The 19,853-nt window shown below is 40.0% G+C and overlaps 1 protein-coding gene across 4 annotated transcripts in view; it reads left to right on the top strand.

Annotated features, from left to right (window-relative positions):
* ORC4 (origin recognition complex subunit 4) overlaps positions 1-19,853 on the top strand; it is a 50,176-nt gene that overhangs the window by 15,040 nt on the left and 15,283 nt on the right. For 3 of the 4 annotated variants that reach the window (XM_087682174.1, XM_087682176.1, XM_087682177.1), the window contains exons 4-5: positions 5,447-5,494; positions 5,629-5,679. In XM_087682174.1, coding sequence (XP_087538300.1) covers positions 5,447-5,494; positions 5,629-5,679 — 99 coding nt within the window. The remainder of the gene's footprint in view (positions 1-5,446; positions 5,495-5,628; positions 5,680-19,853) is intronic. The other variant, XM_087682175.1, reaches the window with a different exon arrangement.

Here is a 19,853-nt window from a genome sequence, read left to right as displayed (position 1 = left end):
GCCTTCCCTGCATTTTGGACCTTCGTCTGCAATTGCCGAAGTTTATTAACATGCTCGTGCATAGAAGAAGACTTGTTAGGACTTAAAGTTCTCATTTGAACCTCTAGGAACACCCGTTTCATCAGGATCATCTGATTGTACATCTAATCAAGCTCTAGCCATATGTCCTGAGCCACAATCAAGTGCTTGATGTAAGCAATGACGGTTGGAGTGTAGGAGAGAAAGAGGAAAGGATAGATGCATGCATTTAATTTATCCCAATGCACTTGTACCTTCATCAACTCGGCTTTCTCATCTGAAGAAAGCTTGGAGGGATCAGGAGTTGTAGGATGGTCTATAGCCTCGGTCACAAGCTCTGCCAAATATCATAAGACTCCAATATGGCAAGCATCATTCCATGCCAGATGCGGTAATTCTCCCCATCAAGCTTTTGATCTGTAGGAAGAGCCGGCAATACGAGGACCTTACGGTCCATAATAGCTTGAAACTTTGCATCAATTTCGGTCGACATTGTAAATAGAATGACTTGCATAAAAACAAGGGCAGCCCCCTTTGACTCTGTGCACGGTGCCGGTGCATGCTAGGGCTTCCTTTGCTCATCCTCAAAAAGTTTCACTTGCTGAAGGCTATGAAAACTCAAAATTTGCAGCAAAAAGCTGAAAATGCAGCCTTTCCTCCCTCACAAACAGCAAAGACCTGCGAAAAAACAGCAGCTTTGCTCCTCCATGCACAACTTGTTCAACACAACCTCCAAAGGCTGAAAACTCAAACTTTTGTCATGAAGAATCCTCCCGATCAGGTTTGCCCACGGTCAATCAGCCCTCCTATGCTGCTCTGATACTGTGTTAGAGTGCCGCGAATGCGGAAGCGTAAGGACAAAATTGAAAGAAACTGAACATGAGAGGAAAGGAGAGAGAAAAGAGACAGAAGAATGCAGAAATCTGCAGTCAATGAATGCTGAAGAGGGCAGATATACAAGGGCTATAGACATATCTCCTCGAGCCGAATCTCTCCCACCAGCACATGGAAACCAAGTGTGTGGGGCAGGCTGCCAACTGGGCTAAATAAAAGAAAAGAATACAATAAAATAATGCAGTCAGCCAGCCCTGATCAGAAAACTGTCAACTACAATGTAAATGAATAAAATAATTAGTGATCAGTCCTCCAGCTGCCATGTGGCACTAGCGCCTGCTTGACAAACTGCCCGTACACTGTGTTTGCTGAAAATGCCCATTGATTGATAGGAATAATGAATAATACCCTCCAAGAGTACCTCCAAGAGAACTAACTACACCAATGGTAACCTGAGAAATGTTAGTCCCTTGCAAGGGATGAATTATCTCTGACAATGGTAAGCTTATTGAGAGCTTGGTGACCTACACATAATTATGTAAATGAATCCTTCTTCCCCACATGTTGCAAAGGGAACTTACTAGGAGAGTCAGTGCTTGATACTAACTCTCCTTTATGATATGTTGGCCTTAAGGGTGGGAGTTCTATTGGAAGGTTACCCTTTAAAAATAAACCCTCAAAGTGCTGGAAGAGTCGTGCACCCTTTTCAACAAATTGACACTAGACTCCAAATCCTACTTATTTTTATAAAAAAGTGTAAGTGGCACCCCTCCGCACCTCCTACTTGGTGCATACCACCAAGGTCTGTGACACCCTTAGTGACAATGAAAGTGTATAGAGGCCAAATGGCACTTGCTGAAAACACAAAATCCTGGCAAAGTGGCCTTGCTGAACATAGAGAGGGACATCATATGTGACTTTGTGAATGTTAGGCTACATATCTCCTCCAAACCCTTGTTCTTCTAGATCATGCAAGTAGTTAACATTAATTGGGCATGGTGAATGATCTTCATGGATATGAGATCTTGTTGTCAAACAAAGCTCTCTAACCATTTAACTACTCATTAAATATGATAGAGGCATAAGGCCCAAAGGTGATACACTTCTAGGTAGCTTTTTGACTAGCTGAAATTAGGGGTAAGTTAGGCATATCTCTCTCTCCCTTTATGGTCATGTCTTGGGTGCACCCATAGTGATGTTAAATGTGTGTTAAGGCCAAATCAGTATTTTCTCATAAGCCACCTAACATCGAGGATTATGTCATTCAGCAAGAGACATGACAACAAAATCCTGGCAAAAGTGGCCTTGTTGAACGTGGAGGCCCAAGGGAGATCTTTAAGCTGACCTTATGAATGATAGGTTGCATTTTCTCAATGATAAGCCAATAGTAATTTGGCACAATGAATGGCCTTCATGGGGATTATATTCTCAAAACTGTTAGTGTCAAACAAAATTGAGACTCTCTTACCATTTAAGTAGTCATAAACTAAGAGTAGAGGCATAAAGCTTGAAGGGGATGTGAAACCGGTCTATGACTCACATAAAGCGGTAGTTCCTTCAATTAACACTCGGTCTTTACACACACACACACACACATAAGCAGAGACCTCACTCCCTCGCTCAACACCAGATTGGCCCCGAAGACCGGCGCCCCTCTCGGTATTTCTTTATCAATTAAAAGATGGAAAATTACAAAAATGATAATGTTTCAAAATACATAACCTGTGAATAGTTGGTTTTCATCTCTTCTGAGTAAATCCTAGCTGCATAAGAACAGTACAGCAGACTGCCCATCAGTTTGTGGATGGAAAGTTTACTGAATCTGCAAATGATAGTTCAAATTCCATCATTCCCTGAAGTTCTTGGAAGATAAAAAATGAAATCCATGGCAATACTTTTCCATGGCCTTTCTGGAATAGGCAGTGGTTGCAATAACCTTGGTGCCTTCTGTCTATCAAATTTGACCTTTTGGCATATAAGGCAAGATCTGACATATGCATCAACATTAGATCTCAAGGCTGACCAATAGAAGAAAGTCTCTACCCCTTTGATTGTAGCATCAATACCACGATATTCTGCATACGGTGGAGCATGACTTTCCAATAAAACTTTTGGCCTTAATTGTTTTGTAACGCATAGTCTTCCATGCATCATGATAAAGCCTTCTTTGAACACATAATGATCATGATGTTGGCCATTGATCAACTGTTCATAGATTTCGAAGAAACATTTGTCATTAACATACTGCTCTTTCATATCATCCAATTCATGGTGATAAGGAATTGAAACAGTTGGCACTTGTGGTTTGCGAGATAAAGCATTTGCAACTACATTCTTCTTGCCTTCCATACGCACTATCTGAAAATGAAACATAGATAGGAAATTTGCCCAACGCATGTGTTTCTCTGACCATTTAGCTTGTGTGAGAAAGTATTTAAGTATTTGATGATCCGTTTGCACTACAAAATCAGCACCAAGCAAATAGTGTGCCCCTTTCGGTATTTCTTTAGCTTAATTGAAGAAAAAGTTGATTTACAATGGGATTCTTCCGATCCCCTTCACAATTCAAACTTCCTTGCTGTCCAAAGTAACTAGCAAGTCTTCAATCTGATTTGCCCCTTGATTCGGGCACTTAATTGGCCTTCACCCGCTTCATAGATGATGGAAATGCCCCAAATTCAACGGCTGGCTAGTCCTCCACTTGAATTTAGCTGAAATTCACCTTCAGCCCTGTTGAATCCAAGTCTTGGAGCTTCCAATTTTTGGCATGGTTCCTGAGGCTGTTGCTAAACTCTAATTTCTGCTGTAAATTAGGGTTTACAGCAGAGAATTTGCAATTTCTCAGCCTCCAAGGGTCCAAATGCTGAGATCTTCGGAGCATGGCTGTGAAATGAGGGAGAAAGTTGTAGAGAGAGAAAAATCAGAGTTTTGTTGCGAAGAATGACAGAGAATCAGTCAAATGCAACGGCTGCCCTGCCACAACAACTTGTAAATGCAAAGCATTGAAGAAAATCAGTCATTTACTGCTGCTGCCCTGTCTCAACAGCCTGTAGATGCTGTCACCTACTGTTGGTTGGTCTTTTCCTGCCCCTGGCTGCCTCAGAAGGTCCTCCAATGACTGCAAATCAAACCAGCATCTCCTCCCTCTCTCTTGCAGGCTGAATACACTAAAATGCCTCTCTTCAACCTTTAAAGACGTTTTTCAGTCTTGCATGGGCATTTTTGACAAGTGGCAGCCTTCTCAAATGGTTTTTCCAGTATTAGCCATAATTAATTATCAATTTTCAGTCTCTAAATACTGAAAATTAATCTAATAATTATTACGGTGCCCTGAAAAATAATCTGATTGGCCAATAATTAAATTGGCTAGGTAAACATTCCCTAAAGGCCACTTCTCTAGTGTCATCAATTAACACTTATGGCCAAACGAATGACCTAGGCCAATAACTGGTAGCAGATACCACCAAGTGCATGTGCGGCATAACTTATAGTAACTTTTGCCTTTGACATCCCGTGATTTCCTCGGGTCCTGGGCTTGTAAATTTGCTCTGACCCCAATTATACCTCACATGTGCAACATTTACTTAACCATGTGATTAAAAATTAATCCACATGTTAAGTGAGGTTTCAAAAATACACGTACTCATGACACCACAACCCCCCCTACACCACCACCACACACACACACACACACACACCCCACCACACACACGCACATCATAATGGCTTGTCGACATGTTAAGCTCTTATGCTATTGATATTATTGGTTCATGGGATAATTCGCGTGCTTGTGGAGCAAAAACATTTGCATACTCCTTTTGGTTCAAATGGTCTCCCTCCGCCTCCTTTCACAAACCTTGGAGATTTTGATTTGTTTTTTATTACCAATTCTAAGTATTGGTTTGTACCTGATCCGGTGCCCTCATTGATGCTTCAGGCTGCGTGCAAGGACTTATCAGTCCAGATTGTATTAGCATTCCATTTTCAGATCAGTGCAGATTTTTCCTTTCATTCTCTGCATTTATTTCAGTCTCTTTCTTCCATTCTCTCTCCGTGTTGATATTCTTCCATACCGTAGCCTCATAGTGTCATGCACATATGCAATCAATTACATGTTGCTCACTTGTTTAATCTATTCAACTGGTATTCCTTTGAAATTGGAGTATATGTGGATATAAGTAAAGAGCTGTCCACTGATAAGTGGTCAGAAGGACCTCTGGTGGTTGGAAGCATTTGGCTGGAAATATCTCAGTAGTGTTGTTTAGTATCTCTCCTCTTACCTCGAGTCTAGTGTTGATGTGAGGTCAAGCATGAGCAGGTGGATTTTCCATGTGATGGTTAGCTGGGGTTCTGGTCTGTGTGGCTATTGTGTATGCTGTCTGTATGGGTCTTCTGGTGGCCTCAGCTGGATAGTATGAAACATTATGTGGAGGGGGAGCAATGGAAGAAGAAACGGGGGGGGGGGGGGGGGGAAGAGGGGAGAGAAAGAGAGAGAGGTACTAGCACAAATCTTCGTTATACCAAACCTTAGATTGGTTTCTGAAGGTTATATGCAACATTCATATTAAAGGTTGTTTTGATTGTCTTTTGTCAGGTTAGGCTTAATGGGCTACTTCACACAGATGACAATTCTGCTCTCAAGGTAAGTTTGTTGCACTGCATGATTTGGAAACCTGCCAATGTGAGCAGGTGCCATTAGCAGGAGAGAGTGCTTTAGGATTGTGAGGGATGACATTGTTACTCTGGTTCTTTTGCCTTGGTGTGTTGAGTGTGCAGGAGATTGCGAAGCAGCTGTGTGTTGAATACAATCTGACATTTTCCAAAACGGTAAGCTCTTCTGCCTAAAATAGAACTTCTTATTGCTATACAGTTTCTGACAAACGGCAGCAAATCAATCATTCTGGAGTGAACACATTCAAGAGGTCAGGCATGTAAATTTTCTTTTGGAAAGGGATGGGCCATGAGTTACTCAAGGAGAGTTTTGTGAGTTTTCTACTCAGTTTGATATTAGACTGAGGGTCTAGTAGAAAAACCCAGGTAGTGATGCAGGCAACAATAACATGGCCTCAAGCGTATGAATGAGCTTTACAACAGAATGAATAGATAAATACCGAATTGGAAAGGAATCATTGGCGAGTCAAAATTCATGATTGGCCAAGTGGCAATGCTACACCAAACCCTTCTAGTGTGTTCCTCTCCATAGTGTAGTGGTGGGGTCACTGCAAGCAGGTCTTCTATGGAGAAGCCAATGGGTGAAGCATGAATTTGCCTCCTTAGATGTGAATGTGGGGTGATGCACAGCAATCATACCATTGGGGTACTGTTAGGTTTGATTGAATTCTCACATGTAAAATGGAAGTCATTTCATTTCATGAACACACTTCCATTGAAGGACAACAAATCTTAAGAGCTTTGCATCACAAGAGAGAGTTGGGGAAGATTGTGATGCTTGGAAGGCAAGACAAGACAGTTTGTCTTCATTGGTGATTTCAGCTGGTATACCCATGTGAACGGAACATTCAAAGATTCTTAAATGAGAAACTGATGGCTTTTTATCATAGTAAACCTTAACAGCTTTTCCATTTGATGGCCTTTGTTAGAACCCTGTTAAGGATGCATACAGCTGTGTTGACAGCTGCTTTTCAAAAATTATTCATGAGTTAAAACATCTCACAACATAGTTCTGTTTTGCACTCCGCTACTTCATGTTGTTTAGTGAGTGTATGGAGCATCGGTTTGTCTCCTTATTCCTTGCTTCTTGCAGACCATAGAAAGCTGTCAGATCTCAAAAGTTCAACTTTCTTTTCTGACTGGTATTCTGCAAATTGAATTCACTCTTCAGAAACACCAAAAATTCTGTATCCTGGACTTTAAATGAAAGGTCCAGACCATCCAGGAATAGTCATCACTATCCACAAAGTTTTCATAATCCAAAGCTTCAAACTAGTTTGATGTAAGAGGACAAAGACACCCCCATGTTGACTTCAACAAATGGATCTGGACTATGAGCTGATTGATTCCGTCGATTGTATTCTGTCACTAAATTGATTGCTTATTACACATTCTCTAGTTAATAAATTTATGCCAATAAATCAATGACTTACTTTTCTTTAAGTGTTGATGATGATCTAGCATGGCCATGAGACCATTTAAAGACCAATATTCCTAGTGCATCACTTAATGGGGTGATTAGAGCACTGTGACGGGGATATCTAGTACAAGCAGTACAAGTTATGAAGGGGGAAAGAAGTGTTTGCCAAGTGTAAGAGTATACACAAGAACCAAGGAGTTACACATAAATGAAGATGGATTAAGTTCTAAGAAAAGGAAGTACATTAGCGTTGTGTATATGTATTTATGTGTGCATCCGGGGATGCTTGGGAACGTTTACTTGTGTGTAATGAGCATTGCATTCATTTGGGGTCATCCTCTCCCTTACAAGTCAAGGTTTAAGATATTTTCTTTCATTAAGAAAGACGAGAGAGGTAATTCTCTCACTAAGAAAGACGAGAAACATGATCCTTTGGAAGTGAGGAGAGAAGTGATTTTCTCTTTCTAAGGTCTAAAATAACACAAGCTTTTGTGTGGAAGTCAATCTTAAGCTTGAGGCCCAAGGCAATTTGATGAACTCTCCTTAAGGTGGTTGCATGGACCACAAGTTAAGAGTACAAGTTTGAGAAGCTGTTTTAAAAAAAAAGACATGGTGAATCCATTTTTAAAATATCTCGCAATAGAAAGACGATCTCTAAAAATGGCTCACGTGAGCTATCGGAACAACGAGATCTACAACTTTTGTGTTGGACGTTTTTTCATCCGAGCAACACACAGAGAGCTATCTCGAAATTGGTACTACAGAGTAGATCTTGGAACAGCCACATCTTGCATAAAGATCAACTCAAGTCTCTCTCTAAGAAGAGAAGCTCTTGAAAGCCTATAAAAGAGGAGGCTCTCCTTGGGTGTGAGAGAGGTGAAGGGAGCATCACTTTGTAATCAAGTTCCAAGAGGAGAAGAGAAGGTGCAAGTGCTGTGGAAACTCTGCTGAAATCAAGTGCTGTGGAAGCGCCGTTGAAATCAAGTTCTAAGAGGAGAAGAGAATGTGCAAGTGTTGCGGAAGCTCTGCTGAAATCAAGCGCCAAGAGGAGAGCCCTACACATATTGCGTAGGAGAGGAGGAGACTCATGAAGAATCAAAAGGCACCAACTTTCAAGTTGTGCAAGTGTTAGCCGGTTGTATACCGTGCAATGAACCGTGATATTGTCTTCAAGATCTACAAGTAAGAACTGGTTTATGTGTAACGGAGGAGCTTGCTCCTTGTCAATAATATAACTCCACAAGGGGGGGGGGGGGACTGGCCTATTCTTTCAGTCCCTGGTGTGTTGTCAATTTCTCTCTCTCTCTCTCTCTCTTTACATTTTTCTTTTCTCTCATCTGTTCTTTCTTTGCGCTAGCATAATCTTCACCATATATATTTTAAGTATATAAGAAAGTAGAGCGTGTATCTCGGATATTATAAAAGTGGTATCAGAGCAAGTCTCTTTGCTTTTCTCAAAGTAAAGGCGATTCTTGCAAGAAGAAGGTAAAGATGGCAATTGATGAACATCTACAAGTGAGCAATTACATGCTCAATTGATAGAGTACCGTAGCTTGTTGGAAATTCCCGAAGTACATCAATTGATTGACTGTAATAAAGCATAAAATACCTTAGTCTAGGATATGTGAGGGTTTGGTATGAAAGGGTGGAGATGTAACATGTGAGGGATCTTTTTGCCATTTTGAAGAATACAAGATTGAGGGATCCTTCCTCCCACCTATCATAGGGGTGTGTACCTATGTCCACCATAGCAAGAGGTAAGTATCTTGTTGCAGCATTCATCTTTGATTCTCAGCAATTCATGGCAACACATTTTCATGCCTAGCCACCTTGGCTATGGTTTCTTTGGCATATTTGGTGTATTCTTGTATTTTCCAGTTATTTTGTTCGTTGTGAGAATTGCCTCTTTTACATTGGTATCGGAGCTTTGCTTTGATCCATGAGCAAGGTCAATTTCATGTCACTATCCAGTTTCAAACATTAAAAACAGGGAACTGCAGTTAAAGATTTAGTTACAGGGTTTGGTTACACCATAACTGTGACTAAATAGGTTCTTCTTCAGCAAACCATGGTTATTTTGAAGCATTTGACCAAGATCCAGGGAAAAATGGTGGAGATCTTTCAAGTTTAGCAGGTCGTGACCATTTGGCAGGGTATTTTGGAGGTCCTTGGTTCAAAAATGGGCTACAGGGAGTTGGAAGAGACTAAATGTTTCACTACTTTTTGAAGAGACAGGGTCTTCTCTCTCTTCCAAAGCTTCCATTGAGCTTCGATGGCCAAAATCTTCTCCTTTCTCTTTTCCCAGGCTTCAATGACCTTTTAAGCATCCTTCATTTGATTCTCCTTGCCCAGGGCTTACATTTGATAATCATCTTGGAGAGCTTTCATGCCACGTGGTCATGCTGGAAATCAACGCAAATTGCGCTGATTTTCAGACTCTTGCCCTCTAAAATGAGAAGCTTATGCATCAAGTATATGAGCTATGGCTTATGAAGGGGACTATTTGGAGCATTAACTTGAAGATCTTGACCTCAAACATCTTCTTCTTCACTGACATTTGAGCTATAAACTCTTATGAAACCCTAGCTATGGCAGGTTTGGGACAGCATGAAACTTCTTCAAATTTCTTCAAGATTTCATGTGGCTTTTGAACTTTCTTGCTTCTTGAAGCTTCCCCACACCTCAAGGATCCGACATTGAAGGCTTTTGTCAAGATTGGAGCAACTCTTCTTCTCAAATTTGGGAAAAAACAGGGCAGCCACTCAATTCTTTAAATAATTTTGGTCTTACAAGGCTCAAACCATGGGGCTTTTGTACTCTACAACTTCACGAAGGTCTCATTGATTCTACTATATCAAGAATCGGTCTACATTGGAGCATTTCATCAAGATTGAGAGCATTTTCACTCTCTTGAATCCTTGAGTATATGGTATCTTCATCAATTCTTGATTCTATCAATAATTTGGATTCTTCAAGGCTCAAAGCATCTTCTCCTAAAAGCATTATGGATATCTCCTCAAGCATTAGATTCTCTTGGAGCTCTCTTTTGGATTAATGGTTATGTTACATAGAAACAATCATTATAGGACAAATTTTTCCTTGAAGCTGAGCCTCTACTCTTCAACTTGGATCAATTTGATGATGGATTTCATGGAGTATTGATTGATGGTGGTTCATCTACCATTCTTCATCAACAATCAAGAGGTATTCCTATTGCTCATTGTTAAATCTCTCTTTCCATCCTATTGTTGAGCTAAGTCTTATTGTTGATAAGAGAGATATTGAACAATTTGAGCTTCTAAATTTGCTCTTAGATAGCATGAGAACTCAATCTAGGGCTAATTGATGTTACTTACTGATTTCCCATCTCTGTCCATTCATAAATTGATGCCCAAATGATTGCGTAGAGTGATTCATTGCTCATATTTTGTGCCTAACTTGTACTTGACTTGGTTGAGCTAACATTGATGCTTAGGACTGAAAAATGCCAATGAAAATGGTAAGTGGGATATTGTAAAAGCAGTGAGTCACTGCAAAGGGTAATTCCCTATCCATAGCTCTTTCAATTTTAGCAAATTTTTCCATTTCCCACTTGCATTTCATCAAAGAATCAAAGACTTTTTCGGTCTATGCATAGCATCATTGTTTTCTTAGCCTAGAATGTACTTGCCATGTCAATACCCGTGAGGAAAAGTGGATGCCAGGCGAGTTGGGAAGACAAAAGAGAGGTGACTCTCCCTTCCTAATTATGACCGTGATGGGGTGCACAACCCGGCATGGGAGGAACTTTGCACATCTTCCGTAGTCTCGGAGCCCACGTACTTTTCAAGTTTAGGTGCAGGTACATCCATTTGACAATGATTGGCAGAGACATTTCAGTTACATCGGGGAATTACAGGTGTTAGAAGTTCTATTGGCACAACAAGAACAGGGCATTTCATACTTTGGTTTGCAGGGTTTATTATTACACAGGGAACTCCTACAGGTCCAAACAGGGCACTTACAGGTTGTTGACAGGTTGCAGGAAATTCCAGGACAGCAGTAAAGATCTTATTACAGAAAATTCTGTATAGATCCATAATTGGAGCTTGATAGCTTGTTGGATAGAGGGCATAATAAGCTTCGATTTGAATTAGGTAGTTCAGCGATCTGACATCTGTAGCTCAAGATATTTCAGTTTTAGTGACAGTGGGTACAGTTGGACAGCACCTGGACAGCAAAACAGGGATTCACTGCTTGTCAGTATTTCACCTAAGACCTTCATCCCAAGTTGAAATCTCTTCAAATCTGGTATATCCCTACATCATAAGGTTTCTTTGGAGCTATTAAGCATCGGGATTGAAGTATAATACTTTGAGAGATACAAGGGATTTTGTGATTGACAGTCCATTGTTACTATAACCATTTCCAATGGCCAAAGGCAAAAGGAAAGACCAGGTGATGGAGACAATTTAAGAAGACGTTAGAGAGTATGCCAATGAACAAAATAACACTAATGAAGCCCGAAATCAAGACCAACATGATGATTGTGTAAGTGTTGGTAATGCCCATAGTGTGCAACTTGGAAATGAAGAGAACCAAGCATTCCATGAACCTTTTGGGGATCTTACACTTTCAAATGAGCTACATATGATGAGCATTGGAATGCATGATGGATTTGAACAACTTTCTAAGTCAATGGGGAATATGGAAAAGGATGAAGACTTAAGAGAAATGGATAATGAAGAGTTTCATGGAAGACTTGAAGAAAGAAGGTCATTTCAAGACATAACTAACAAAGAGAACACAATCTATGGTCAGTCCAATAGTGGACAACATCATTCATTTGGATTTAATTAACAAAATCAAGGTGGTAATGCTTCTAGACCAAATTCCTTTGGAAGGGATTCAATGCATAGGGAACCTTGGAGACAACCATCTTTTGGATAACATTCTAACAATTCTTAGCCCACATATAATGAGAGAGAATACAAAGAGAACACTATTTCCAACTTCAAGGGGAATAATGCATCTCCAACGGAGTTAGAAGAATGGGTGAACAAACTAGAGATGTACGTCACTCTTTTTCCTCGCCATGATGAAGCTAAGATCTACTTTGCGGCACTCCATCTTGAAGGGTACGCTCATACATGGTGGAGATACATGCAAAGAGTTGGTCATATTTTTGCTTCATGTGAAGATTTTAAAAAGGCAATGTTTGAGGTGTTTGTTTCTCCAATGGAAAAGGAAAAGTTGCAACGAAGATGGTATGATCTTCAACAAAGAGGCATGTCCGTGCGTGACTACTTCAATATGTTCCTCAACCTCTATGTACATTGATGGAATTGATGATATGGCAAAATTAAACAAGTATATCTTTGGTTTAGATCTGGGCCTTTCTTCGGAAGTAGATGCAATGCAGCCCAAGAGCATTCATGATGCTATTCAATATGCTGAAAGGTATGGACAGAAATAAATAAAGGATTCAAGGGGTTTTCAGTCTAAAGGTGCAAGGTATTCTTCCTCAAATCAGTCCTCGAAGTTTGGAGCTTATTTCAGCCAGCCAAAGGACACTTTTAGGCAAGAAAATAGGGGGTATAATAATCCTAACAGTTGTAATAGCAAAGTACCAATCTTTCCTACTGTTTATACCTCAAAACAGGGTGGAAATTATGCACAAAGATAGGGGCAAAATTTCAGAAATATGGCTGAAGCAAAACAGAATTTTTCAAGGTCTGAAAATACACAAAAAGGATCTCCAAACAGCACTTATAGCAAGGTCCTTTCTAATGATCAAATTCGGGACATGCATGCCAAAGGTTTATGCCTTAAGTGTGGAGAGAAGTGGACACAAGACCATAGGCTGAAATGTAAATCTAAAAATAGCAAGCTCAATTTTGTCATCATTGATGAATCGGATAAAGATGAAGGACAAGAGAATCAAGAGGCAAATGTGTTTCAAGTGGATGCAAACCCTATGGTTGAAGATATGCATGATGAGGATGGTAGAACCAATGATGAGTTTTATGACATTGTGGACAGCTTTCCTTTCAATCCGGGTAGTTCTTTGTGTGCCATTTCTCATGATGCATGGACCGGTTGTAAGGGAGAAAATGCTCTTCGACTTGAAGGGCTGGTCAATGGCAAAGCGGTTCATCTCTTGATAGACACAGGTAGCATCCATAGCTTTATAAATACCAAGTCTTTACATGGGCTGAAATTGTTACCTCAACAAATGCAAGTGCCATTGAAGATCCAAGTTGCGAATGGAGCTTATGAGTTAAGCAATGAAGTGCGCCTACAAACTTCTATTACTCTATCTCCTTCATGTACCATACAAGTGGACTTAATTACTTTGGAAATGGGTCCTATTGATATTGTTATTGGCTGTGATTGATTAAAGTCCATTTGAAAATTTTCATTGGACTTAGAGAGCATGCAAATGGAGTTCAAATGGAATGGACAACATATAGAATTGAAGGGCATTAGTAAAAAACAGTTGGAACTCATATCCATGAAGAAATTAAGAAAAGAAATTAATGCACGATTATGTATCTTCACTCTTTTGCTTGCAAAAGTAGATGAAGAGCAGCCATCAAATCAGCCATTCTCTTTTTCAAAGAAAAAGGATCCAAGGTTGGAAGAGCTATTGGAGGAGTACAAAGATTTATTTCAGCCACCATCATCTTTGCCTCCAAAGTGAGAGATTGACCATCCTATTGATTTGTTGCCTAATACCAAGCCCATTAACAAACCTCCCTATTGCTTATCAAAGTTTGAAAGGAAAGAGGTGGAGTGACAAGTCAAAGAGTTGCTGCAAATGGGTCTAATTCGGCGAAGTCAATCTCCGTTTTGCCTCTCCCGTGCTCTTGGTAAAGAAGAAGGATGGATCTTTCCGCATGTGCATTGATTATAGAGAGTTGAACAAATCCACGGTGAAGAATAGATACCTGATTCCACGTATTGACGATCTCTTGGATGAACTTAAGGATGCAAAGGTCTTCACCAAGATTGATCTTCGTTCGGGCTATTACCAAATTTGAATGAAGGAAGGACATGAGTATAAAACAGCCTTTAGGACCGAAAGAGGGCTATACCACTTCTTGGTCATGCCATTTGGGCTCTCAAATGCCCCCGCCACTTTTCAAGCTCTCATGAATAAAATATTGCAGCCTCTCTTATACAAAACATTCCTAGTATTTTTTGATGACATTCTCATTTATAGCAAGTCCAAGGAGGAGCATTTGATGCATGTACGAGAGGTCTTTGACATATTAAGAAGACACACACTCTGTCAAAATGTCAAAGTGTTCTTTCATAGAAGAAGTGGTGAAATATTTAGGTCACATTGTGGGAGAAAAAGGGATAAGAGTGGATCCTAACAAAGTCAAGTGTGTCAAAGAATGGCCTACACTGACTTCTTCTACCTCTTTGCGGGGATTCCTTGGATTATCATCATTTTATAGAAGATTTATAAAAAATTATGCTCATGTGGCAGCTCCTCTAACTGATAGGCTGAAGAAAGAGTCTTTCTTTTGGGACTCCATAGGTGACAAGAGTTTTAACGAGCTGAAATCTCTCATAATTTCAACACCTATTCTTGTTTGCCCGGATTTCTCTAAGGAATTCACTATATGCGTGGATTCTAGTGGAAGAGGAGTTGGGGCTGGTCTCTATCAAGACCATGGAGTTATAGCATATGAGAGTCGCAAGCTTGATGATAAGGAGCGGCAACTACATGTCTATGAACAAGAGATGTTGGCAATTTTGCATGCTATTAAAAAGTGGCATCATTATATATATGGCAGCCATTTCAAGGTTAAAAGCGACCACCGTGTGCTGAAATATTTCCTTTCCCAACAAAATTTGTCTCCTAAACAACGGAGGTGGCTAGCTACTCTTCAAAGCTATGATTTTGAAATATCCTATATGATTGGAAAAGACAACATTGTAGCGGATGCTTTATCAAGAATGTGGGCATGCTCCATCTCTACAATTTCAATTGTGCATAAGGATTGGATCAATGATATTCAAGAAGAGTATTTGCTTGATGAGTGAGCATCAAAGATGATGAAGGAATTTCAGCAAGGGAAAGGAAAAGAGTATTCCGATTTCAAATGGCTAACGGTCTCCTATGGTATCATGGTAGAGTCTACTTGACACCACAATCTTCTTTCAAAGACCGTATTTTGCATGAGATGCACTCTTCGCCTTTAGCGGGACACCATGGGCTGTTCAAAACCTTTGATAATATCCATAAGAGCTTCTATTGGAAGGGTATTTGGAGGGATGTCAAGGATTTTGCTATGCAATGTCTTCTATGCCAATAAAACAAGGACTCTTCTCTTCTACCCAGCGGCTTACTTCAGCCACTTCCTATTCCTCATGGTAAGTGGATTGATATTACCATGGATTTTATTGTGGGATTACCTACAATAAAGCATGGATGGAATAGCATTTATGTGGTGGTAGACCGGTTGACTAAATCAGCCCATTTCATCCCTACCAAAGCTCAATTTACAGCAAAGCAAGTGGCTGAACAATTTATGGAATCTATCTTCAAGCTTCATGGAATGCATTGCAATGAAGATTGTGTCTGATTGAGACACTAAGTTTATGGGTAGCTTTTGGAGGAGTTTATTATCTTCAATGGGGACTCTATTAACTCCTAGTATAGCATACCATCCGCAAACCGATGGGTAAATAGAAAGAGTTAACAAATGGTTAGAGGTATACTTGCGGCACTTTTGCCATGACATACAAAATGCTTGGACCATTGGCTTCACCTTGCGGAGTTTTGCTATAACAATACTTATCATATGAGTATTGGAATGTCTCCTTTTGAAGCTCTATATGGTTACAAAGTGCAAGTACCCTTCGCTTTATTCCATGAAGATGTGAATCCACAGGCTCGTGAGGAGTTAGAAAAGATGGAAACTCTTATGAAGCAATGCAAGGACGACATTTGGAAAGCTCAAGAGACCATGAAAACCTATGCAGATAAGAAAAGAAGACATGTGGAGTTTGAGGAAGACGATTGGGTATTCTTGAAAGTTCCCAAGTCACGATATGCTTCTCTCAAAGGAGCGCACAATAAACTTGCTCATAGATTTTATGGTCCTTACCGCATTGTCAAATGAGTTGGGGATCTTGCTTATCAGCTTGATTTACCTTCAAGCACAAGAATTCATAATGTTTTTCATGTGTCTCAGCTTAAAAAGTATGTTGGTTCCCAAATTCAAGTTCTTGAAGAACTCCCTCCCTTGGATGATGATGATTTGATCATCTATGAGCCCGAAAAGATTATTGGTAAGAGGGAGGAGGTTCTAAGGAACCGAATTATTGTGGAATACCTTATCAAATGGAAAGGTTTGCCTATCGAAGAATCTTCTTGGCAACAAGTATCATACTCAGAGCAATTTCCATGGCTTTTACAAGAGGACAGTTCATGAACAGAACAGTAAACAGCTTGCTGTAATAATTTCATGTCGGAAAGTTAATTGCCTTATCTTCATCAAAATTTGATTTTGAAGGCATGACTGGATACTACATGTTGTCTTCTACATTTCTACATATAGCACATGGAAATCAGACATTTCAAGCTCAAGATATGGCAGATTTTGTATACAGCCTGTTTTGGACAGCTTACAGCAGTGTGTTCCATTTACATGGTCATTTCTTCATCAACTTTTTGATTCTTCATCAACATAAGAGCTCTACTTCAGCATGATTCCATATGCTTCAAGCTATCCTTGTAATCATCCTTATAATTTGTTCCCAATTCAGCTTTGAGGACAAAGCTCTTCTAGGCCGGGATGGCTTGTAATAAAGCATAAAATACCTTAGTCTAGGATATGTGAGGGTTTGGTATAAAAGGGTGGAGATGTAACATGTGAGGGATCTTTTTGCCATTTTGAAGAATACAAGATTGAGGGATCCTTTCTCCCACCTATCATAGGGATGTATACCTATGTCCACCATAGCAAGAGGTGAGTATCTTGTTGCAGCATTCATCTTTGATTCTCAGCCATTCATGGCAATACATTTTCATGCCTAGCCACCTTGGCTATGGTTTCTTTGGCATATTTGATGTATTCTTGTATTTTCTAGTTATTTAGTTTGCTGTGAGAATTGCCTCTTTTACATTGACAGCTTAAGGGCAAGGGAAGAAGCTACTTATGAAGGACCGAATCCTCCAAAAGATGGTGATACTGGAGGAAACACCATTGCATCAATTAATGGTGAAGATGCAAAGCATCCAATTGCAGAGAAGCTTCCTAGAAGGAAGGACTCTCGGGTCAAGAAGAGTAAAAAGATCTCACCTCGAGTGAGGCAGATATAGAGGGAGTCATCTCCCTCAGTAACTAGCTACTCCCCTGATTACTCAAGTTCCTCCCCTTCCTCATCGTCTTTTAGTTTTTACTCTCTTGGTTCTAAGTCTCGTGCAATCTGCAAACGGATAAAGAGGGACCATAAGAGGAGCAAGCTTAAGAAGACTAAGACTTTCAATTCTAGGGATAAGGACATAAGTTTGACTCTTTCTCCGGTAAGAGAGATCCTGCTAAGGCATTAGCTTTTGTCAGGCAATTTGAAGTTGCTTTTTCTGATGGTAATTTCTCAGAAAAGTCCAAGCTCAAGTATGTAGGCATGCACTTGAAAGACACCTCTAGCAAGTGGTGGTTGACTCTCATTTTGGAGAGAAGGAATCCTACGACTTGGGAAAAGTTCAAGAAGAAGTTTTATGCTCAGTTCTTGCCTCCTGATTTTGAGAATGATGTCAAGAAGGAGTGGAATTGGCTAAGTTAGAAAGAGCATGAGAAGGTCACTAGTTATGTGGAAAAGTTTTGGTCTACTCTTCTCAAGGTTACTCCTTTCATGGAGATCAGCAATGAAGAGAAGAAAATGAAGTTTGAAGCTGGCCTACTCCCTCATTTACACAGAACCATGAAGGTGTATCCATATGAAACCTTATCTCGCATGATGGAGTCTGCCATCATAGCCGAAAGTTTGTATACATCTGGTACATCTCGAAAGTTGGAGACGAGTTCTTATAGAGCTAGACAAGAGCAGCTCTATGATCAACCAAGAGGCAGGACTAATCAAAGAAGACCTATCTTTATCCATGACCAATATTCAAAGCCAAAGGGTAACAAGAAGAAGCACAAGTATCTCTCATCCTCTGAGATACAAAAGTACAAAGATGAAGGAAGGTGCTTTCTTTGTGGTGAGTTAGGGCATATGAAGCCTGATTGTCCTCACAAAAGAAAGGAAGCAAATGTGGTTAAAGATCCTCCTTCGCCATCCTCAAATTGTATTTTGGATGTGCAAGCTAACACTCATTCAAATGAGAAGAAAAGACAACTCTTAAAGGGTTGGGGGACACTCAACAATCAATGAGTTTTGATACTCTTTTATCTAGGGTCCACAGATAATTTTGTATTAGCAGATACTGTTGAAAGACTACAAATTCCACCGGATCGATTGGGAGCACCAATTGGATCAGGTTCGACATTTGAAGGACTTACAATCAATTCTACTCCTATCCAGGGAAAGTTGAATCTTAGAATTGGGGATTACCGTGACCAAGAATCTTTTCTACTTGCACCCATTGGTAACTGTGATGTTATTTTAGGCATGCCTTGGCATTACAAGATTAGACCTCTTCCCGATTTTATTAAGAAGACCCTTGCATTTCAATTCAAGGGTTGGAACGTAGTATGCATTGTTGATGTTGGAGATTGGCTTGTGCCAATGGTTAGTCATGTTAGCATTTCTAAAGAAGTGAAGAAAGCTATTTTTGCGTACATGATTTTTGTGAGAGAGTCAAAAGAAGCTGATGACTCAAGGGCACTTGATGTCTCTAATGAATACATAATACTAACTAATGTTTCTAAGTCTCAGACTTTAAAAGAACCCCTCTCTTCAATTGATCAAGCCAGACATGATTTTGTTAAATAATATGAAGATTGTTTTAGCGATTAACAGCCAGGAGAGTTACCTCCTAAGTGCCTGGAAGATCACACAATTGATCTTATCCCAGTTAGTTCACCATCTAACCAATCGCCTTACCGAGTAAGTGCAAGTCAGCAAGAGGAGATCCTAAAACAAGTAAACGAACTGTTGGAAAAAGGGTTAGTTCAACCTAGCTCTTCTCCATACGGTTCTCCAGTCTTACTTGTTCAAAAGAAAGATGGTTCTTTTCGTATGTGCATAGACTACAGATCTTTGAACAAGATTACAATCAAGAATCATTTTCCTATCCCAAGGATAGATGATATCTAGGATAAGTTGCAAGGGACTAGTATCTTTAGTCGCATTGATCTCAAGGGCGGCTATCAGCATATACGGATAGCACCTGAAGATGTTCATAAGACAGCTTTTTGTACAACATTTGGACTATACGAGTTTTTAGTCATGCCATTTGGTTTGACTTATGCACCCGCCACATTCAACCGAATGATGGAGAGAATTTTGAGAACTCACTCAAAGTTCACAGGTGCCTTCTTTGATGACATTCTAATATTTTCACGGTTTGAGGAAGAGCATAGAAAACATCTATCTATCGTTTTTCAAGAGCTTTGCAAGCATAGACTATAGGTCAATGCTAAGAAGAGTGAATTCTTCCTTTCAGAAATTCATTACTTGGGCCATATTGTTTCTCACAATTTGGTGAGAATGGATCTTGAGAAGATTCGAGTCATTGTTGATTGGCCTACACCTACTTTTGTACATGAAGTTAGAAGTTTCTTGGGCCTATGTTCATACTATAGGAGGTTCGTACGGGGTTTTTTATATGTTGCATCTCCTCTACATGACCTTACTAAGAAGCGAATGCCTTTTCGCTGGGGATCAAGGCAACTACAAGCCTTTGAAAGAATTAAGTTTCTTGTGACTCAAGAACCAGTTCTCATAGTTTCGGATCTTCAAAAAC

The sequence above is a fragment of the Lygodium microphyllum genome, chromosome 7 (genome assembly GCF_053477565.2).
Source record: "Lygodium microphyllum isolate KBCC chromosome 7, Lygodium_microphyllum_v1.1.10, whole genome shotgun sequence".
Lineage (NCBI taxonomy): Eukaryota > Viridiplantae > Streptophyta > Polypodiopsida > Schizaeales > Lygodiaceae > Lygodium > Lygodium microphyllum.
Note: the sequence above shows the minus strand (reverse complement) of the source record. Positions and strands in the feature narration are given on the sequence as shown.